The sequence below is a fragment of the Dermacentor albipictus genome, chromosome 1 (assembly GCF_038994185.2).
Source record: "Dermacentor albipictus isolate Rhodes 1998 colony chromosome 1, USDA_Dalb.pri_finalv2, whole genome shotgun sequence".
Classification (NCBI taxonomy): Eukaryota; Metazoa; Arthropoda; class Arachnida; order Ixodida; family Ixodidae; genus Dermacentor; species Dermacentor albipictus.
The window spans coordinates 254,434,509-254,455,906 of record NC_091821.1 but is presented as its reverse complement, the minus strand read 5'-3'; the positions used below and the strand labels follow the sequence as shown (position 1 = coordinate 254,455,906).

At 47.1% G+C, this 21,398-nt stretch overlaps 1 protein-coding gene across 4 annotated transcripts in view; it reads right to left on the bottom strand.

Annotated features, from left to right (window-relative positions):
* The window catches only part of Oga (O-GlcNAcase), an 89,280-nt gene that overhangs the window by 42,673 nt on the left and 25,209 nt on the right, over nucleotides 1-21,398 (bottom strand). For 2 of the 4 annotated variants that reach the window (XM_065431243.1, XM_065431251.1), the window contains exons 7-10: nucleotides 20,415-20,690; nucleotides 12,887-13,633; nucleotides 12,362-12,418; nucleotides 10,284-10,369 (exon numbers count right to left, since the gene is read on the bottom strand). In XM_065431243.1, the coding sequence (XP_065287315.1) occupies nucleotides 10,284-10,369; nucleotides 12,362-12,418; nucleotides 12,887-13,633; nucleotides 20,415-20,690 (1,166 nt within the window). The remainder of the gene's footprint in view (nucleotides 1-10,283; nucleotides 10,370-12,361; nucleotides 12,419-12,886; nucleotides 13,634-20,414; nucleotides 20,691-21,398) is intronic. The other 2 variants (XM_065431259.1, XM_065431267.1) reach the window with 1 other exon arrangement.

Below are 21,398 nucleotides of genomic sequence, written 5' to 3'. Positions count from 1 at the left end.
TAATCTTTCAATCTAGCTCAACAAAAATATTTTCCTTTATTGTCCCTATATATGTCATTTACTGACACGAATACTTATTTATCCTTTTCTCGGGGACTGCATTTCACCCACGAACAACTTAAAGTTATCGCTCAGCACAAGACGCGCCTGCATGACTGGAACTTACTCCAATGTTATTGTTGATTCTATCTGTCATGCATGTTTTCACCAAACATTGTGTAATCAGATTGTTTGTACTACATGAATTGCGTAGTACTTTCTTGAAGGTACATGGGCACCAGCAATTACGCTGGAATCTTTGACGAGTCATGTATAAAGATTTTAGACGATCGCCGACTTTGCTCACAGCTACCATGCTTTGAGTGTAACCTGTTTTCTGGGCAAAGTTTCGCCGAATAAAGAGTTAATTTCGTGATTAGAGTGTTTGCTACTGTGTTTTCCAACGTCACTCCAACGTGACATCTGGCAGAGATGCATTGTTGTGTAATAGAAACCCCCTGCAAGCCCATGCCATGAGGACATTGTCAACGTCGCCACAGGCCATCGAGCTAGCTGTAGGCTACAAAATTACCACTGGTGCAATGACTTCTACCGGAGACTTTCGGGAAGATCAAGGCCAAGCCAAAAGCCGAAATGACAGCACCTGCGTCTCTGATCGTCCTGCAACAACCCAGGGAGCCACCGACATTACGTTGATCATCAGCTAAGACCACCCTGAAAGCTGGCCCGAGACATACGAAAGGGTCGCAACGTTTAATAACTGGAACTCTGAGAAGTGCCATGTGTACTTCTCCTTGGAAGACACTGCGAGGTCCTGTTCTGCAACGGCTTCCTGCAGCCCTTTACTGTGCAAGGAAAGGGCGGAAGCTCTGCTAGAAGCTCAAAGCAGCTCCCGAACGAGAACATTGCCATTTGCACGGCTATTCTGTCATGCTGGCCTGAATAAGTCTGAGGAGAAGAAAGTTAGTTTCCTCATGTGGGGAGTTAAGCAAGACCTGTTTGTCGGACTAATTCGCAACCCACTAAAGACCGTCGCGGAATTTTCATCGGAAGTCACTGCCATCGAGAAGACGTTGGAAATGCGTACCAGACAATACAATTGTCAGATGGTTACGCCAAAGTATGAGGTTCAAGCACTTGGCACCAACGACTTTCGTGAGACCAACCGAGCAATGCATGCAAAGAGCTACAGAGGATGTTTCCAAGGTCGTAGCCTCAGTGGGCCTTGATCCCCGACTAGTATGAGAAGAAATCCAGTCATCATTGGGAGTTCCCAAAAGGCAGTAAGAATCGCCACAGCCCCAGCCTGAAGCAAACTTACGCCACCTAGCACCTGCAGTCAGCTTCCTTTTCCGTGCCTGCGCCAGAGCCTGGTAACGCTGCAGTTCCATCGCCAACAACCGCCTCGACTGCCGTCAGCCAGTCCACCTGTCAGCTCATGCAATGCCCCGAGGAAGACATAAATGTGGCATGCTCCCGACCACCACCCACTTTGCTATCACTACGGAGAAGCGGGCCACTTGTACCACTGGTGCCCTTACCATGAGAGGAAACTACCGAGGGTTTGCTGTCAGTGCACTGCATTCACACCTTGGCAAGTGACCACTTGACATTGCCAACTACAGTTGAACCCAACTATATCAAACCCGTTTACATAGAATTATTCTGTATATAGAACAATTTCTGGACACAGCATAGTTACAATGAGTATATATAGCAAAAATTACGCTTACATCGAACAAAAATAGCGGTGACTCTCGCTATATAGAATGTCAAGTGGCGGAAAAGTGCCCCCGGAAGTAGGCTTTCCCTCGCGGTGGCAGGGAAATCAGGCAGCGTGGCTCCATCCGACCACTCTCCCTACCGTGACCTCACTGCCTCAGACGACCTGTCGACACCCCCCTGCAAAAAATGATCCTGGCCCGCACGCAGCCCTTCCTCAGACAGCCAATCAGAGGCCCTTTTGCCCTCATCATGCAAGACGGCGAAAGTGAGAGTTGTCTCGCTGCTTTTTTGGTTCATTGTGTGTGTGCCTTGTGGGCGCCTTCTCCTGCAGTGTTGCCATGATGAAGCGGCAAACTTCACCTTTTGTCGTGAAGCTCGAAATCATAAATTGGGCCGAACATGGTGAGAAGTCGGATGAACCGCATCGTGCAAGATTCTGAGGAGAATTCTCAGCAGAATCTTGAAGAATAAGGGGGAGACTAGGGCTAAAGCGGCCAAACACTCAACCCGGCGCCCCTGGCACCCGACACATACGCATGGCCATGTACGAGTGGTTCATCTGAAATTGCTTCAGCTGTGCCGGATTCCGCGTGTTCAGTGATGACTGTAAATTCTGATGAATGCGACAAAGCCATTGCCGGTGTTGCTGAAGTTTGGAGCGAGCTGTCAGAATTTCCGGAAGCTGCTGACGAATCAACGGTGGACAAGTTTGTGAGTGCAAATGATGGTGTCCCAACCACGGGAGAGCCCAAAAACGAAGACTACACTGCTGACATCGTATTGAGCACAAGTGAAAGCAGGCACAATGAGGAAAGCAATGACGGTCATTTGCCCACATTCTCTGAAGTGATTGGTGCGCTCGCACTAGTCCGGTGCTTCTGCGCGAATGGGGAAGGTTGCGGCCTCAGCTGCTCCGACTTCTTAGACAATGCGGAGATGTGCGTGCGTCGCAGGCAGCGAAATTGCCCAAGCAGAAGAAAATGCAGGACTATTTCATGCAAAACTAAGCTAGTTTCATCAATAAAGTGACTTTATAAATGGTATGTGCTTTTATGACATCGAACTATTTAGCAGGCTTATATCAAATTATGCTCTATATCGCACTGATAGGCGCTTTATTGCGAGTTCGATATAGCGAGGTTCGACTGTACATCGCTGGAACGTAGTGGAGGCACCAATGTCCTTCACGTTTGCTGTCGCCAGTATGCTACTTGTCACTGCAGTGCCGACCATACAAAGGACCAGTCCGTGGCCGGTTCGTAAACCCATATCCAGAAAACTAAAAGCAGCAACTGATGGAGGTGCAGTTGCTGTACGTTGAAATGCTGAAGATTCTCTGCCGCCGCCGAAGACATCGATAAGACTTTCTCGATGACCCTACTCCACCCGAAGGAAGCCTCCAAGACAAGAAAACGTCGCTGTAACAAGCATGTAACACCCACTCAGGCATAATCTTCGTTGGCCCGCCAGGCTCGGTGGGCAACATTGGTCACTGCACCAAATAAACACCGACGAGCACAGCTGCTCGGTGGTCAGCCATCGTTTATCACCACCACACTGCAGAGCATCTAAAGGAGGTTGCCTCGAGCCCTCCCTCGTTCACTAACCTGGACGGATCATGACACTGGCGACAAGTACCCACGAATCGTTCCACGCCGCCTCGAGCGGCAGAACACCGCCCCCCGTTGCTGCCGCCATGTCGCTGTACGGAAGGCTCTAGCCGTTCGAGGGAGATAGGTCCGCCTGGTCAGTTTACGAGGAGCAAGTCCACATGTTCTTCCAGGCAAACGACATACCCGAGGCCAAACAGCGGGACATTTTCCTGGCCAGCTGCGGGACCCGCGTCGTCAGTCTCCTGCTCGACCTTCTCAGGCCAGCCACGCTGCATGTTAAAACTCTGGGTGAGCTGCTCACCATACTGCGCTCGCATTTCAACCCAGCACCGTCCACACTAATGGAGCGTTTCTGCTTCAACAACCGAAGCCACTGGGAAGGAGAGACTCTTGGGCAGTTTGTCGCTGCTCTACGAGGGTTAGCGAGTGCCTGCGCCTTCGGGGACCAGCTGGACTCGCTGCTCCGCGACCGTTCTGTCTGCGGCATCAACAACCCTGCCATGCAGACTTGATTCCTGGAGCTTCTCGATCCCTCGCTGGACGACACCGTGAAGGCAGCGCTGGCAATGGAAGCTGCCGCCAAGGACGACGGCGAGATTGCCAGTGCGAGTGGCTCACCATCAGCGAAAGCGGTGGTCAACAAGTTGGCAACAAAGGGAAGTACTGCGGTCGCTGTGGTGGTGCCCACTCCCCTTCACAGTGCCAGTTCTCTCAAGCACAATGCTTCACGTGCGGGAAAACTGGCATCTGGCATGAATATGCCGAAGGGGGAGGACGAACAGCGGACAGCAGCAGCAGCAGCCTGGTTCAAGCCCAGGTTCCACACAAGCCCGTGGCCAGGGTAGCGATCGCAAGGGTACGCGGCGAGACCGTGCGGCAGCAGGCTCGAGTTCTTCCGCGGCCAGGCTCTATGTTGTGACTGAGGACCCGCCGATTTTCTACATGTGCGTTGTACTGTCGTCTGTGCCGTCGTACATGCTGACTGTCGAAGTCTGCGGGCACCCCATTTCCTTGAAGCTGGACACAGGGGCCAGCATGTCAGTCATGGTCGGGAAACTGTTCAAGCGCACCTTTTCCAGCATGTCCGTCGAGGCTTTAGGCGTGATGCTGCGCAGCTACTCCGGGCAGCTCTCCCAGGTAGTCCAGGGTCAGGCCCAGGTCAGCGTTCACTTTGGCAACAGGCAGGCAACCCTTCCCCTTTACTTAACCAAGGGGTCGTCACTGACGCTGCTGGGCCGAAACTGGACTCATGCACTGGGCGTTCGTCTGCCAGAGTACCAGGAAGCCAGCCTGCATGTGGTGAGAGACATCCCCAGCCTCCTAACCGAGTTTAAATCCCTGTTCCAGCTAGGGGTGGGCACATTTGCCGGCATCTATGTACCTGAGGGAGCCCGGCCTCATTTTTTCAAGCCTCGCCCACTGCCGTTTGCCCTGAAGGATGGGGCTACCCAGGAGCTGCAACGGTTACAGCAAGAGGGCATCCTGGTGCCTGTCATGACGTCTGAATGGGCCGCTCCTGTCGTACCAGTCCTCAAGCGAAACGGCAGTGTCAGGATCTGCAGGGATTTCAAGGTTACCATCATCCCCGTCGCTACCGTTGTGAAGTACCCGCTGCCCCGGATTGAAGATCTCTGGTCAGCGTTGTCCAGTGGACAGAAGTTCACCAAGCTCGACCTCAGAGATGCTTACCAGCAGCCTGTAGAATGCCTCCCAGAAGTATGTCACAATATTGACAACTTTGGGGCTCTTCAAGTGCCTGCGCTTACCGTTTGGTGTAGCCTCAGCCCCAGCCATATTTCAGAGGAAGATGGACAACCTCTTCAGGGGCATGAGGCATGTGCAGTGTACTTGGACGACATTCTGGTTACTGGCAGCGATGATGGGGACCATCTACAGAACCTGCACAACGTCCTGGCATGACTGCAGGACGCTGGTCTTAAGCTCAAGCTGGAAATGTGCATTTTCCTGGTCCCCAGTGTTGAGTACTTGGGACATGTCATTTCCCAGGCTGGCCTAGCCCTGGCTGTAGTATGATGTACTCGTAAAGCAGAACTCACCAGTCCATGCTAACTGCCTTCTTATTGTTCCCTCAGCATTGCACCCAGAGGTACTGCATACCCTACATGACGATCCGAATGCTGTGAACCTCGGGTTCTCCCATACACTGTTAACCCTTTGAAGGTTTTCGCCGTACATGTACGGCAGCGGTTTTCTGTCCCGCAAGGTCTTCGCCGTACGGGTACGGTTCCGACCCTCCGTTTGAAATTTCGCGCCATCATGACGATGCATGCTCACCGGGAGGTGCTGCCACTTCTTAGCACTTTCCAAATGCTTTTGAAATTGGTGCTACCTTCTTGGGGAGATAAACAGAGCTGATTGCTAGCTTCAGAGCGTCGCTCAGACGGTGGCAACGCCCATTTCGCGGTTTCGGTTTCGCAGCGTGATCGCAACGAGGCACGCGAAACGTCATTTTTTTCTTTGTCGGCACTCTCTTGCGGGACGTTGATTTCTATCTTGATTGGCGCTGCTCTTAGCTTGCTTATCAGCACCGTTCGCAAGGTATTCTCGTTCTCAGTGGCAATGCGGTTTCGGTTCCGCCGCGTGATCGCAACGGAGGCGCACGAAACGTGGTTTTTCTCTTTGTCGCCACGCTCTCGCAGGGGCGGCGGAAGTTGATTTCTATCTTGATTGGCACTGCCCTTAGCTTGTCTATCACCACCGCTCACGAGGTATTCTCGCTCTCCACGGCAATGCGCTTACGCGAGAGGGTGCCTCAGACCTCTGCCCAAGGCAGCCGCACGCAGAGATGTCATGTGTGCGCCAACACAATTCCTCGCTCCAAGAGAACAAACACGCATTTTAGGTGCGCAGACTGCGATAAGGCGCTGTGCGTAGACCCGTGTTTCAAGGAGTACCACGCTCGGAAATACTATTGAACATTTTGCAGTTCTGAGTGATGCCGACACCAAAATACTGTTCCTAATTATTTTTTGCTATTTATTCCCGACTTTATACATTTTGTACATTCAAGATCTGCAATAAAATAATTTGACCACCTGGGAAAGTTTTTTTCAAAATAATTCGACCCTCAAAGGGTTAAGGATACAAGAGAAGTATTAGTGGCCATGCCTGGCCGCCAGCGATGCAAGACACCACAAACAAGGCCAGCGAGATTTCTGCAGCCGATCGAACCACCTTGCTGACCATTTCAGCAGATCGGAATGGACTTGTTGAGGCCATTTCCAACGTCAACATAGGGGAATAAGTGGATCATCACGGCTACTGACTACATTACCCGCTATGCCGAAATGAAAGCCCTACCCAAAGGTACTGCGGCCGAAGTGGAGAAATTCTTTATCCGAGAGCATCCTGTTACGACATGACGCCCCAGAAGTCTTGATCACCGACAGAGGAACTGCTTTTACAGCGGAGCTTACTCAAGCCAACCTGCAATACAGCCAGACAAGTCACCTCAGGACAACTGCCTACCACCCACAGATGAATGGCCTTACCGACTGCCTGAATAAGACCTTCGCTGACAAGTTATCCATTTACATCACTATCGAACACAAGACCTGGGATTTGGTCCTTCAGTGTGTAACCTTTGCTTATAACATGGCAGTGCAAGAAACAACGCAGATCAAGCCATTCAAACTGGTTTACAGAAGGAAACCAACAACTCTCGACGCCATGCTACTGCACGTCACCGAGGAAGACAACCTCAATGTCGCGGCCCATCTCCAATATGCTGAAGAAGCCCGAAAGCTCGCCCCCCTGCGCATCAAGCATGAGCAGAGGACCGACCAACAGCCAGCACTACAATCTTCGACTGTGCTACGTGAAATACCAGCCCAGTGACTGTGTTTGGATCCCGATATGCTGACAAGCACTTAGCAAGAAACTTTTGCAATGCTATTTCAGACCCTACAAGTTCATCAGACATATTGGCACACTGGATTATGAGGTCATTCTAGACGGCATTTAGCAATCACAACGGCACTGCGCACGACCTGTTAAAGGGAAGCTGAAACACTTTAAAAAAAAAATGAGTTCTCTACGGCATTCTACAGTTTTGAGTCCCCTGAACACGAATATCTGGTTCAAAAAGGGCGGAAACAAGCGCAAGCGGCTGTTTTTTCATGACAACGCGCACCAGCGCCTCAGGGTATCGCTCGAACGCCGCTGTTGCCCGTGATTGGTCGGGGCCGCTGTGACGTCACTCGCGGCAGTCGCCGGTCGGCGCCGCCATTTCAGAGCGCAAGCACGCTGTTCTGTTCTGGCTTCATAGCTGAGTTGTAAGCATTATGGAACGTTCTCGCTGTCTCGGACAGCTTGTATTTTCGGCGTACATGTTCAAACCAACAGCCGATACGGAAAACGATAGCGGCAACGACGATGTTGAGTGTGCCAAAAGCGAGAGCGATGTATGCACCTTCTCGCGCGTTGGAAATCTTAGCTGGTACGTATGTTGTTGTTTTTTCATGTAGCTGCACGTTCCAATGACGGGAGAAAAAATGCGCTAATGTGTCACTGGGAACTTGCTGCTGGAAGAATGCCGAAGCACTAACTTCTCATTAGATTGTAAACACGGGTGCAATTCCGCGATGTCAAGCACCTTGCCGCTGCTTGTCTAAAGTCCCGTGTTTTTTTTAGTGTTGATACACGATCGCAAACATAAGTGCCGCTTTTCAAAGCGCGCACATGCAGTGCTGTGAGGTACAGTCATGGAAGTTGCTTATCATACACATCCAGAGATGGCCAGAGGTATTATATGTGCAATATTCATACTATGGTTCGACGACTTTGCGATTGTGGCTCAATCAAGAATCGGTATGCGTGCTCCATGCTAGTGTTGACATAAAGATATTAGGCAGTTTTAGCACCGCCATGTGGTAAACACGATAACTGCAAGCGTGCGTCGAATGTCACTAGGCAAGCCTATATATACTCCATTTCATACCTCAGGTGCAACGCTGTGGAAGCTACGCACGAAGTCCGGTCACCAAAATTTATTACTGCGCGCGTTTCCGTCTATGCTTCGCAGCGTGCCAGCGGCGTTCGCTTGCGCGAGCATGCATGTGAAGCTGCCACGACGGGCTGCAATTAAAAAATGCCGAAAAGAAAATTAATTTAAAAGAACGTGTTAGCAGTCGTATTGTTTCTATGGGTAAATTCTTTTTTTTTTTCATTCCGAACTGAGCTTATATATGAAAAATTTTCTAAAAAATCGGGTCAAGAAACACAGAACTTTTTCTAAGTGCGAACGCAGCCACTGCAAGAAGTATCTCAAGCCTCCAGAGCGTTGCACCTGATGTATGAAACGGAGTATAGCAACGCTAGCAACAACGCGTTTCCGCATTCGTCGTAAGGCTATCCGGCTATCGCGGAAATGGTCAGAGCACAGCACAGTTGATATCGTCGGCACGAACTTATCTCTGTTCACCGCACTACGCTGCAGGCTTCTTGTCCTTCGGGAACCTGTGAAACACCACATCGTCTCGCCCGCCTGTGTTCGCGCAGCCGAATGCTGCACAGAACAAGGGCATGTTGGGCGCCCTTGGCTGTAGGCACTCACGCAGCACCGAAGGAAAGAACAGTTTACGAAAATCGCAAAAGAAAACAAACGTGAGCGGCGGCGGCGGCAAATCTCTCGTAGTGTCGTTCAGTAAAGCGCAGGACGGAAAGAGGCATGCCAACACATGCCAGCACGCCGGTCCGGCAGCTCGGTCCCCACGCGTGACGTCACTCTCGCCGGTTCTCTCCTCTGGCAACCACCTCACCCAGCGCTCCGGGAAGCGATGGGGGCGTGTCCGCGGAGGTGATTTAGAAAGCGATTTCCGCCCCTTATATTAACAAAACGAAGAAAAAAAAATTCGGAACCGTAAATTATTAGGTCTGTTCTTCCCAATCCCAGCAATTCATGGAAATTGAAAACCGTTTCAGCTTCCCTTTAAGTACTTGCATGGAGTTTACATCTTAAAAATTTGACAAAACTGCAAGAAAAAATCAAAATTCAGTCTTCTGCTGTACACTTTTTATCATTTGCATAGCAAATGTGCTGAAACTAAATTTTGAATCAGCAGAATTAATTGGCGCCTGAAGGAAATATAAGCTACTAAATTCGAAATTCACCCCAAGAGCGTTAGGCTTAGATCTGCAGACTAATCTTGAAAACAGTAAGCAATACAGAGAGCCCACTTACAATCGTTTGTTTAATTAAGACCAGCAACGGACCTTAAGTTGTCCATGTGGTGAACCGTAAGCATTTCTATGCCTGCTGATGAACTTTGGGACTTCATTTCTTTGTTGCTTTTCTGTGTGCTTCAGTTTTTGGCTCTCGTGTTTGTAGCATGGGGACGATGCTATTCAAGAGGAGGGCACCAACGTGTACTTATTTATGCTTTTCTCGGGTACTGCATTTCACTCACTAACAACTTAAAGTTATCGCTCGGTGCAAGACGTGCCTGAATGATTGGAACTTACTAGAATGTTATCGTTGATCCTATCTGCTCTGTATGCTGTCACTGAACATTGATTGTGTAATAAGATTGTACACACGACATGAATTGTGCAGTACTTTCTAAAATGCATGCGGGCACCAGCAATTCTACAACCTACAACATTCTACAAGTCATGTATAAAAGCTCATGCATTTGACTCGCAGATCAGACTTTTGACAATCACAGACTCTGGTCACCACTATCGTTATGCTTTGAGTGCAACCCGTTTTCTGGGCAATGATTCGTTAAATAATGAGTTAATTTCGTGATTTAAAGTTTTGGCTACTGTGTTTTCCAGCGTCGCTAAATATGACAGTATTATAAATTGCAAAGTATGAGGCCATACTGCTCTGAAAGAATAATAAGACACCAGTTTTCAAATCTGAACAGAAAATGCACCATGCAGAGTTAAAGCAAATACAAAACATTTCCAAACTAGACATACCTGTAGCTCAGCTGTCAACCCACCCCGAAAGAGCCAAGGTTCTTGCTCGCCACTGATAAATGCTTCCTTGTAGCCCTTTGAGAACCCTGTACAATGCAAGAAAAGCATGGTGGAGTTACTTTATGTGCACAACAATGGCAGCTAAGGAATGAAAAAATTCCCTCAGCCTGTCCAAACATCGCGGCAAAGCACGGCAGAGCAACACACGGATACATGTACACACAGACCCACACACAATGAGGCAAACAGGAAGCAAAAGCAGTTCCCTGTTAGTGCAGTCTATGTTAATTGACCCACCACTGCACACCGCAACTATCCCACTTTGCAACTATCCAGCACCCTAGAGAAAGCTTATCTCACTGGGCTAAGCAATGATGACACATGTCACAGTACAACATACTTACTGTTATGCGGAAAAAGTGCACACACCTTTTTGGAAAGAGCGCAAGGCTGATATTGCCAAAGAAAATACAGGAGACACAAATGTTCTCAGCATGTTATAAAAGCGTTACTTTATATTCCGATTAGTGAATTGCTTATCACATGGTTAATTTAATCAACTCAAGAATCCAGGCCACTTCACCAGTTCTCAAAGGCTCAGTCAGTAGCTGTTCCCTGTCGAGAATGTTTGCCTTGCTTTTAATGCGCGTTTCAGTTAAATATTTCCTTACTAAGGTATCCAGAATATATACCTTAAAGGTCTGATCTTTCTCAGTGTTACTTTTGTTTACTGTTCTCATTAATTACAAAACAAGGTCCTTACTAGAAGAAAAAAACTGTACTTGGCCAACATGGAGTGGCTGCAAATATGTGTGAAAATATATACCAAACTTTGAAGCTGCTCCAATTTAACAAAAATGGGTTATGAACAAATAAACTGGAAAAAGATAATACATGGAAGCAGCGAATTTTTTAGATGCACTAATAACTGATGGATCTTACACTCCAAAGCAAGATTTGGGCTATGAGACACACTGTAGTGGGGGATCTGGGGTCAAGCACCCAATTATCTTCCACTAGTATAGGTTGGCAATGCTCCATACAGGTCTGTGTTATACCTTTGCTACTATTGCATAGCCAAGTATTTTTGGTCAATAGTTACAGAAAATAACCACAGAATTCAGACTTAGTCTGGCAGTCTTGTTCGTGTGATGAAACACAGTACACATTAGCAGAACATTAATCTGGCATGATTCTTGTGAGCCACAAAATGGGCAGCAGATGTACAATAGCTATGGATGTCCCTTTATTGAAACTCAAATACCGCCTCCAGCACAGGATTCCTTTTATACTGCAAATGCTCGAGTGTTGATATAGCCATTAATGATGTGAAGGTTTGGACTGCAAGCACAAATAAGCATAGGTTTCCCCGACTCATACAAATCTTTTGGCCTAATTTTTTGGAGTGCAGAAAAGGTATAAAGACAATAACGAGTAAAGGAAACTTACAAGATAGGAGGAAGCAACCTTACCACTTTAATGCAGACAGGAGGTGGTACTGCTCAAAAATATGCAATCATACCATGTAAACAAATGACAATGTGCACATTCAACCAAAGGCACTTTAAGGATAATAGTAAATGTTCTAACAGAGGCCAACCAAACAATCATGATGGACTTCCCGTACCATTTATCGAAGATACATTTTTCTTGTGAATAGAGTTGCAATCATGACCCCTAAAGTTCTCTGATATACTCTTATGCACCTATACAATGGTAACAAAAGCACTCGCTGCACAGCACTTCTGCCCACTTTTGGATGCAAGTGAACAGCATGGCTGGCATGCTGTTCCATGTTGGCCATAAGAATAACTGGCACTACTGCTCGAAAAGCACTGCACACAAAAACAAGTTGGGGTGGGGAACACATGGCAACCAATGGCTACAGAAGCTGCCTCGTGAGTGTGCCAAAATAGTGTCAATCGTAGACCTAAGCAGAAGGGAATGCATGTTATTTCACCTGAGGAGCAATGGAAGTGGACCATAGACCAAAGGTCTGAGGTCAATGTGATTAACTGCCTCGCTCGAAATGAACACCACATGGACAAGAAGAAAGAGAAGAATCACCGGGTGCGTACATGAGAACGAAGGCGAGGCAAAGCCCAATGGAGAAGAGCACGGCACGTCTCCCAGAGCTAGGCAGAACATGAAGAGACAAGAGAGGAGACTTGGGTTAGAGCAGCAGGGGCCACGTCTGTCCAGGCAAAACTCCTCCATCGTAGCACCGGTCAACCAGTATTGAGGCAGCACAAGCAGGACAGAGAGGCTGCATTCCTCCCCAGAGCGAGGGTCATAACAGCCAGCAAGTTACTCAGCATGTAACAAGAGCATGCTAGAAACAATGGGTAGATGCAGAACAGAATCGATTAATCATTTAAGAGTCATAAATACAAGCTGCCAGACTTGGTCCGTTAACACAGAACAAAACTTAAATTTAAATTTAAAATTAAATTTAAAATTAAAGTTCTTTTTGTACCAACATTGCCCTGCGAATCATATCTAGCCAGACCCATGCCTGCTGCTGCCAGGTTTTTAATAAATGTTCTCTGTGCCTTCAGAAGACAAACTAGGCCTGTAGCACATCGCTTCAATGACTCACTCACCTATCCATTTGACATACGAGTTGAGCAATGAGATGACACCCTTGATGTCCCAGAGGTATGGGTACAGGTCATATAGCAAGGCTCGGTTGGGCACAAATGTTAGCCGTCCAAACAGCCGTCCAACGGCTTGTGTCATTTGGTCAAACTTAGATGCCCGCTTACGCCACTCCTCAAGCTCAGCCAGCCCTGCTTCAGAATCTGCATTTCCTTGCTTGCAGCGCTCCCATACAACATGGCCATTGACACGGAGCCAGTGGAATTCCTGCAGGAAAGCAATTCCCTGGTTTCCATGCTCGAAAGGCAAATAGAACAGGTCCACCAGAAGGGCAAGGTCTTCCAATGTCAACTGCCGTGTGTCATCTATTGGGTCTTCTGTTTGCATGGCTTCACTGGACGAGTGGCAGTCCATGGGCTCCAGTGGAGTCGAAGGCAGCTGTACAAGTGAGTTAACCAACTCACTTGACAGTGGCTGGAATGCAGACGCTTCATCAATATTGCCGCTACTTGCTACAGGGGCACTGGTACTGGCATTGCCACCTGGCGGGGTTGGTGTGCCTCCACCAGCCAGAAAGGCACCAGACAGAAGCCGTCCATACGCACTCTTGGTCCGGTAGAACTCGGGCAACCAGTCAACAAGTGCTGCTCGCAGCGCTTTCCGTGGGTGGTATGCATGCGGTTCCAAGTGCGAGGTCATTTCTTCTGTCTCACCCTCAGTTTCAAGCCGGATATCTGCACTCACAGACTCATCTGAAACAAACATGCTCCACTCAATATTGGTCCACATAACAGAGAGGCACTACTATGCACCGAATATATCCCCTTCAGGCGCTGTGTGCACAATTGTGTGTGCCAAAATTGCCCATCAAAAGCAAAAGCACCAATGAAAATGCCAATATTTAAAACATGTTGCATACATCTTAAAATACTTCTCACTGAAAATGTGCTGCAAGTTTGAAAAAAGATGTGTGAAGTGTTTTAGTAAAACGAGTTGGAAGGTAGACAACAGGGTGTTTCTCAGTGACAATACGTCGACATGTAGAGAGTTCATCTTTTTCATTGTTTTTCATAATGTTTTACATCAGACATGATTTTTCAACTGACAAAATCGGTGTCTTCCATGTGTGCACTAGCCATCAAATAGTTAACACTCTGATATCAGACACAGAGAGTACTGAGCTGTTGAGAGTGCTCACATGAAGTTCAGATTTCTTTTAAACCTGACAAACTTCCAAGAAAAACGGAAAATTTCTAATTCATTTCTCTGCTGCACACTTTATGATATGCATAGAAAATGTGCTGAAACTAAATTTTTAATCTCCAGAATTAATCGGCACCTGAAGGAAATATAAGCTGCTGAATTTGAATTTTGCCCCATTAATCTGAAAACGTAATATCAAGCAATATAGAAAGTCTACTTAAAATCCTTTATTTATTAAGACCAACAATGGCATGGTTAACATAGTCTGCCCTCAGGAAATAGTATTATGTCTCAGAACGAACATATTCCAACTTATGATCCTGTTGGAACAAACGAACAAGCTCCAGTACAAACCCAGGAGTGCAACTTTCTTCTGTACATGCCCATTGCCTCCGTAATTTTTAATTCCATTTAGCAATGGATTAGTAAGGTGGGCATGACAAGCTCTTTCTGGCCAGCATCTCCACAGTGGCAATACAAAAGCTGACTATTGTGTAGTTAGGTGGTTAGCAGTTTCTAGTTTTGCTCCATTTTTATCAATCACATGGCCATAAGAGTAGGGTTTTTAAGTTTTACCTCATTTAAATCTGTCAACTGCAGCACTCATAACCTGCCCAAAGCAACTGTCTGCAGCAGCGCTCTTGGCAAATCATCTAGAAATTATGGTCAAGTCTGAAGAGAAACATTTTCATATCAGAGTTGTTGCCTTATCTAGGGCTCTAGCTTTACTGTGACCAGTCGGAAACAAAAAATTATAAACTTCGTTTTGTGATGGCCAAGTTTATTATAAGTTGGCTTCGCTGATGATGCAGCATACTTTTATGGTAAGGTAAAAAAAAAAAAAAGTCCTACTTAACTTCTAAATGCAGTGTAGTGCAGATCAATATCCTTGCCATAGTAGTCCAAACAATGACACTCGAACCTCGTTATAACGAAGTTGAAGGGGGAGCCAAAATTACTTTGTTATACCTGTTGCTTTCTTATATCTATTATTGCCATTTACTATAATATATGCCCAATGGGGTGTGCAATTGTAAACATTGAAATAAAAGATGGCATTGCAGGCCGCGGAACCGCTACACGGCGACACATGCGATGAACTTTGAATAAAACAACGCAAGAATCTCTGGCGTGTGTCAGGCCACATGGCCTTTAACTCTTGATTCCTCTGTCTGTAACTAAGAAAGAAAAAAAAAAAACTTCAAATTATGAATTACTTGGCACCAGACAGCCTTTAGACACCTGCACGCGACAGCCATTAGACACCTGCTTTCTGTTCCACTGTGATGGTCTTTTACATCTGCTTTCCACTTGGCTCGTTGCGGCCGAGCAGCACGTGGCACACAACACATTGCTCTGCTATGTGATCGATGAGGCAAGGGAACTTGGCTGGGCCAGCTCATAGCTTCCGAGATTGCACCACTGGCAATGCGATCTAGGAGGCCATGCCCAGCTTCCAGCCTGCGCGGCGAGCTGCATTGAGAAGTGAATGCACAGCTTGGGCATGACCCCCGAAACTGCGCCAGGGAGATCTCGACGGCTAGGTCTAGCTGCAGCTGCCTGCGCGGCGTGCCATAGAGAAAGAGACAAGTGAATGCACTAATCCTTCGCACCGCCACGCTTAGCCGCGCAGCATGGTGCAACTCGCACGGGACCCATGAGATTTCGCCAGGAAGATTTCGGAGGCGATGCCCAGCTGAACTGCGCAGCAGAAGCGAATTAAGCGATCGTTCGCACAGCTGCGTATAGCCATGGCGCGGCTCACGCAGCCAGGCACATGCAAGAGAGAGGTCAGTGGGGAAGTGCGATACTGCCTGTGTGCAAAAAACCAGTTTGCCTCAATGGCGTATTCGACGTGGGCAAGCGGGAATTTTGAACTGCCGCGGCGAATGAGTGCTGAACCCCACGTAAGGCGATGCATTTAGTGGGCAACTGTTCGGTATTTTTTGGTTTCGGAGATGAATCTAGTTTGTTATATCCATTGGCAGGACAATTTCACTTCATTTAAACAAGCTTTCAATTTTAACGCCAATCTTTATGAAAATTTCAAGGGGAATTTCATTTACTTAGTTATATCCATTATTTCGTTATATCCTGCTTCGTTATAACAAGGTTCGAGTGAATATTAGAAACCTGAGGCCCCAAGTAGCTTAAAAGCTATGAGGACACATTTGAAATACCGGTTTTCTGCAAAAAAAAATTGCATTTTTCATTTTATGTTTTTATGCAACCCCACCCACTTCTCTACCTATTGCTAAATGAATCATGGCTCTACTTTGTACTGTTCAAAAACCACAGGCTAATTTGTAGCGTACAACATACTTGGTGAAACCATAACGAATTTTGGTTTTAACTTTTATTTTAACATAAAATTCCAAGCAAGCACCCCTACTTGTGCAAGCACCCGCCTCCCCATTCGAGAGATCTGAAATTGGCACCAACTACCGAGCAAGAGCTCCCTCCTTTTCTTCAACCTGTTCACTGCTTCATGCATTTTCACCTGACAGCTAGGCTACAGTTTTCTTGTCAACTTTTTACAAAAATGCATATTAAATTACATAAAATGACGCAATTTAGTGCGAACGAAATTTATTGCTTAGACGCACTTCTGCCGATGCCCGATAGTTCACCATAGCCAGGTACTGTACCAGGTGCAGTGAAATCCCGATATAACAAACTTCAGGGGACCACAGTAAATTGTTCGTGATTCTGAAAGATTGTTATAGCGAAAGCCCCAAAATTAACCATAACCATTCCACCGATTAACCCATCAGTACCTGAGTTGTCATCATATGAGCTATCCACAAAAGCAACGCTGTTGGCTCTCGACACGCGCTGTTGCTATTTTCGATAGATTCCGCGGCCACGCACTACTGAAGCATCGTATAATAAGTGGCGCACGCAAAGCAGATGCTGACACCGAGATAACTACTAACAACAGGTAGCTCCACATGTTTTCTATCTTTGTGTTTATTTTTCAAATTTCTCGCCGTGGACACCACAACTGTATCGCTTGAGGCGGACACCTGAACTATGCTGAATCGCAAGTGGGCATAAATGACACCATCTGGAAATTGTAAAGTAAAGTGCAACCGTGTGGCATCCCCGCGAGTATGGAGGTTACATTTCACCGCACATGAAGCTAGTACAGACACAGAAAGAAGCACGAAAGAGGTGTGTGCAGAAAGAAGGATGAAAGAAGGAAGAGATGTGCCTCTGTTGCTAGGCAACACTTTTCTGGGTAGAGCATGCACTCGCAAAACCTGATACGCTCTCATCTCCGCTCGCCCGCATTCTTTTTTTCTCAGGCACAGTCTCAGGTTTTCCGAACCATGCGCCTGGACGTCTGCTCTCTGCGCCTTGTCTGCTAGTCTACTGTTTCAGCTGCCATGAAGGACACACGATAATCTAAGAATCCCCAGATTTCTGAATATTCCTTCGTAGTACTAAGGCATTGTTAACATCACAAAGAAACTGAATAACGATGGTTATTCGGAAAGTTTGGTATTCTGAAGTTCGTAGTACTGAAATATTTTTACATTGAAATTATAACAAGTCAGCAAGGGAATTCAGAAAAATTTGAAAATTTTGTTAATGTGGTGTTCGTAGTAACAAGGTTACACTATATCTGCATAGCCACAGCCTTCGTCAGTCACCATTTTGGTCAAACATGCGAAGTGTCACATAGGGCAAAACACAGGTTGCGATCTTGTGTGCAATAGGCACGCGTCGGAGTCCGACTTGCTGCATACGACGATTCGGGACACATGGTACGAATAAGCGAGCAGCGAACTGGCACCCATGCATGGACGCTTGGAAAGACTTCGCAAAGACAGTGAAAACAAACAAGTTTGCAGTTCTCTTGTTTTAAACAAAAGATGCCAATATAAACACAACTATCTGAACATCATGGATGCGTTTCCACACGGCCATGTCTGCTGTGTTGGCTCCGTTGACAGCCGCCAATGAACAGGAGCCGGCAGGCCTAGCTTGCTGGGCAAACGAATAAGAGGCCAGTGGCGCTTGCGACACGATTGCATGCAGCTCGTAATAAAGCGTCTATGTTCGTCAGCACTACATGTGCACAATTATGTTGCGCTTATACGGGTGTCACACGGCGCACTTTTGATCACAAGGCGTCACACGGCGCACTTTTGGGTGTCACACGGCGCACACGGCGCGATCAAGCACGATCCGGGTTAAATTTCTCGGTCGTGAATGGCTCCTTTGCACAAAATGCGCGAGAGAGCCAATCGCAGTTAAAAATTTCGATCCGAATCGGTGCCAATCGCGATCAGAAGTGTACGTGTGACACCGGTACTAAATTGCAATACATTTGTTTTGATAGACGCCGACGGAAGCGAACAAGCAAGCCAGGCGAGACGGATAGGCCTAGCTCGTTGGCCCCGAGATCCGGGGCCGGCAACCATTGAATTTTGCTCCGAAACCGAGCAAGCCCCCCCCCGTAAACTTTCTTGGATTATCTTTCACCATAGGGGGGATGCGTTTGCTTGGAATTTTACCGTACTTTCTCTTCTTCTTAGAATATTAATATGTAAGTTATGTATTTCTTATTGCTCACAAGCTGTAGGCAGTCATCTGCTGTCATCATCAAGCAGTAGGCAGCAGTAGGAAGACATCTGGTGGTAAGAATTTGTTACCATGTCAAATGTTTACACCTGTACAGACTTATATGCGCACCAAAATTTATAACGTGTTTGATGCAGCATTGTACCATATAATAAGATGCCATTCAGAGTAAATGTTGAGGGAAAGAGTGCATCCTGCGAGGTTGTAAATTACATTAAAGATAATGTTTACTGTGGCTGTAAGTATAGTAAATGATATCCATGAGTCGTGATATTCATGATTGGATAGTGTCAGGTTAAAGTAAAAAGAATGCTATGAAACTAGATCAATCAAGCATGCAAACAATGATGTCTAATTGCTTTTGCACGTGGCATAAAACTAATAGCATTAAATCGCACAGCATTATGCACTTAAAACCATCTTATTTGCACATGCAGCAAGGGTATAAGTCACTAAATGTCTGTGGCCCCACATCAAAGAGCAGAGCCATCACGACTACTGTGCTCCTTGAGCCACAGCCTTGCATAGGGCAAACGAAGATATGCCAATGTACTCCTCTCCTTTCTGCATCTTGCAAAGTAAGTTGCTTCATAAAGGTGCATACAAACTAGCAGAAAAACGTGCGTCGTGAAAGCTGCCCCACGGCAACTTTTTCTTGCCGCGGGCTGGATCGGTCCTGGACCGATTTTTCATGGCTTCCTGCGGCAGCAAGTGAGCCGCGAACGCCGGAGACCAATGAGAGCGGCCCCTTCAGTGATGGGCGGCGGGGAAATGGGTTTCATGCAGACTCGCCTGACCGCTCGATTTGTACTCATATGTGGTATCAGCCAGAGCACTTGTTTCGTACTACCATCTGCTCTCGTCAGCTCTCGCTCACGCTTTTGATTGTCATGGTATGCGATTGTTTTTTACAATGACGAGTCTAAACTGAGACGTCCCAATGGAAAGGTTTTTGAGACGGGGCCCATATATCAGATTCTGTACGAGAAGACGGAGACTGAATACAAGGACGCAGAGGCAACACCCAGTATGTCATTCTTCTTGTCTTCTGAATGCGATGATGGTGCAAAAGAAGGGAGCACACCAACATGATTATGATTAGCGATAACCTCATCCTCATAACACATAACTAGTGTTAAGCACGAATAACGTAAACACAGTGCCAATCTGTCAGCAGGCAAAGGAAAAAGCATGTGACGTCTCGCACGTACACGCAGAGTAAAAGAGAGGAGGCGAGATTTTCATGCTGTCCCCATGACTGGTGCAGCGGCTCGCCACCAGTTGGTGTGGCCACCGCCGAGTTTTGCCGCCACTGGCGCGCCAACCACGTCTTTCTGCTAGTGCATATGCACCTTAAGAGTTCCATGACTTCTAGTTACTTCTAAGATGGACCATTCACAGCATAAATGTCAACACTGTATGTGATCCTATGGGGGAAGGAAGCATCTGGAGGTGGGGAGAGAGGCAGTCATTTGCATTGTCATGCCAATGTCAGCTAGAACAGTTATACTGCAGGATGGGGTAATAACAAGCCTCCTGCCACCTCCCCTCCTCCACAACCTTCTTTTCCAATGCTACTGATGATCAGTACGAGGCGCTACTGCTAAGTACCAAAAAGACCAATACAGTTTTATCAGCAAGAGTATATCATCATAGCTCCAGACAAATGGTGTGCACATGCAGGCAAACAATTCACTGCAAGCAATTTTACTAAGAATTAACAAAAAAGAACAGGCTTACTCAGATCTGTCTTGCCATCACTGCTGCATTTGCTCCACTGGGCTAACGTGTGAACTGGGACAAAGTTGGCCTCATACTCGCAATTGGGGTTGGACAAGACCCCACGCAAATGAGGCACCAAGTCTGTTGACCGGCCATTATATGGTCCCAAGAACAAACGTTTCTGGTCATAGTCGTTTGCGTGTAGGTTGTCCCATATCACTGGGGGCCGACGCAGCACTTCAGTGAGCTCCTGAATCGACTGGACTGTTATTGTTTTTGAAATCACTTTGTTCCCTGAAAAAATAAAAGAAATGGGGAAAAATATTTTAAAAAAGAGAGGAACAGGCAAAGCTTTTTATGCATACACAAGTGTGAAAAGCAACAGGACATCACGAACAAATGTGAGATGGGAAGAAGATAGATGACAAGACAATGCAATGACCACAGTGTTTACAAAATCGTTTAGTCAGGAATACAGTCGCTGACTGATTTTCCGGACTCCGAAAATTCGGACATGCTCGATTATTCGGTCTGCTTCGCGGCACCACCATTCTCCCCATAGACCATAACGTATAACAACTGCCGAAAGTTCGGACACCTTGCAACCTCTCATCCGATTTTTCGGACACTCCTTGAGCCAACTCGATCGAGCACACCATGCACTGACTCTGACCGGTGCATGGTTCGACTTGCTGAACGCCATTTTTGTTTTGAACGGAGCCTCCTTGCTGCCCCACGAAGTGGAGCTACTGCAAATCCCCGCTCATCATCATCGTTTCTGCCTGGTTCGATAGAATGGTTCTACACCAGTTCCGGTTTCAGCTTAGTAAGCCATGTCAAGACAATCCAGCAGCTGATTTGTTTCTTCGCACGCGACGCTGCAAGAAGGCCACGTTTTTCGTTTGTGCGACTGGCGGCGGCATGGTGGTGTTTGCTTTGTGTGCTGCGTCGAGGTTCCGGTGATCCAACACGGCATACGGAAACAACGCGTCAAGTGTCTAA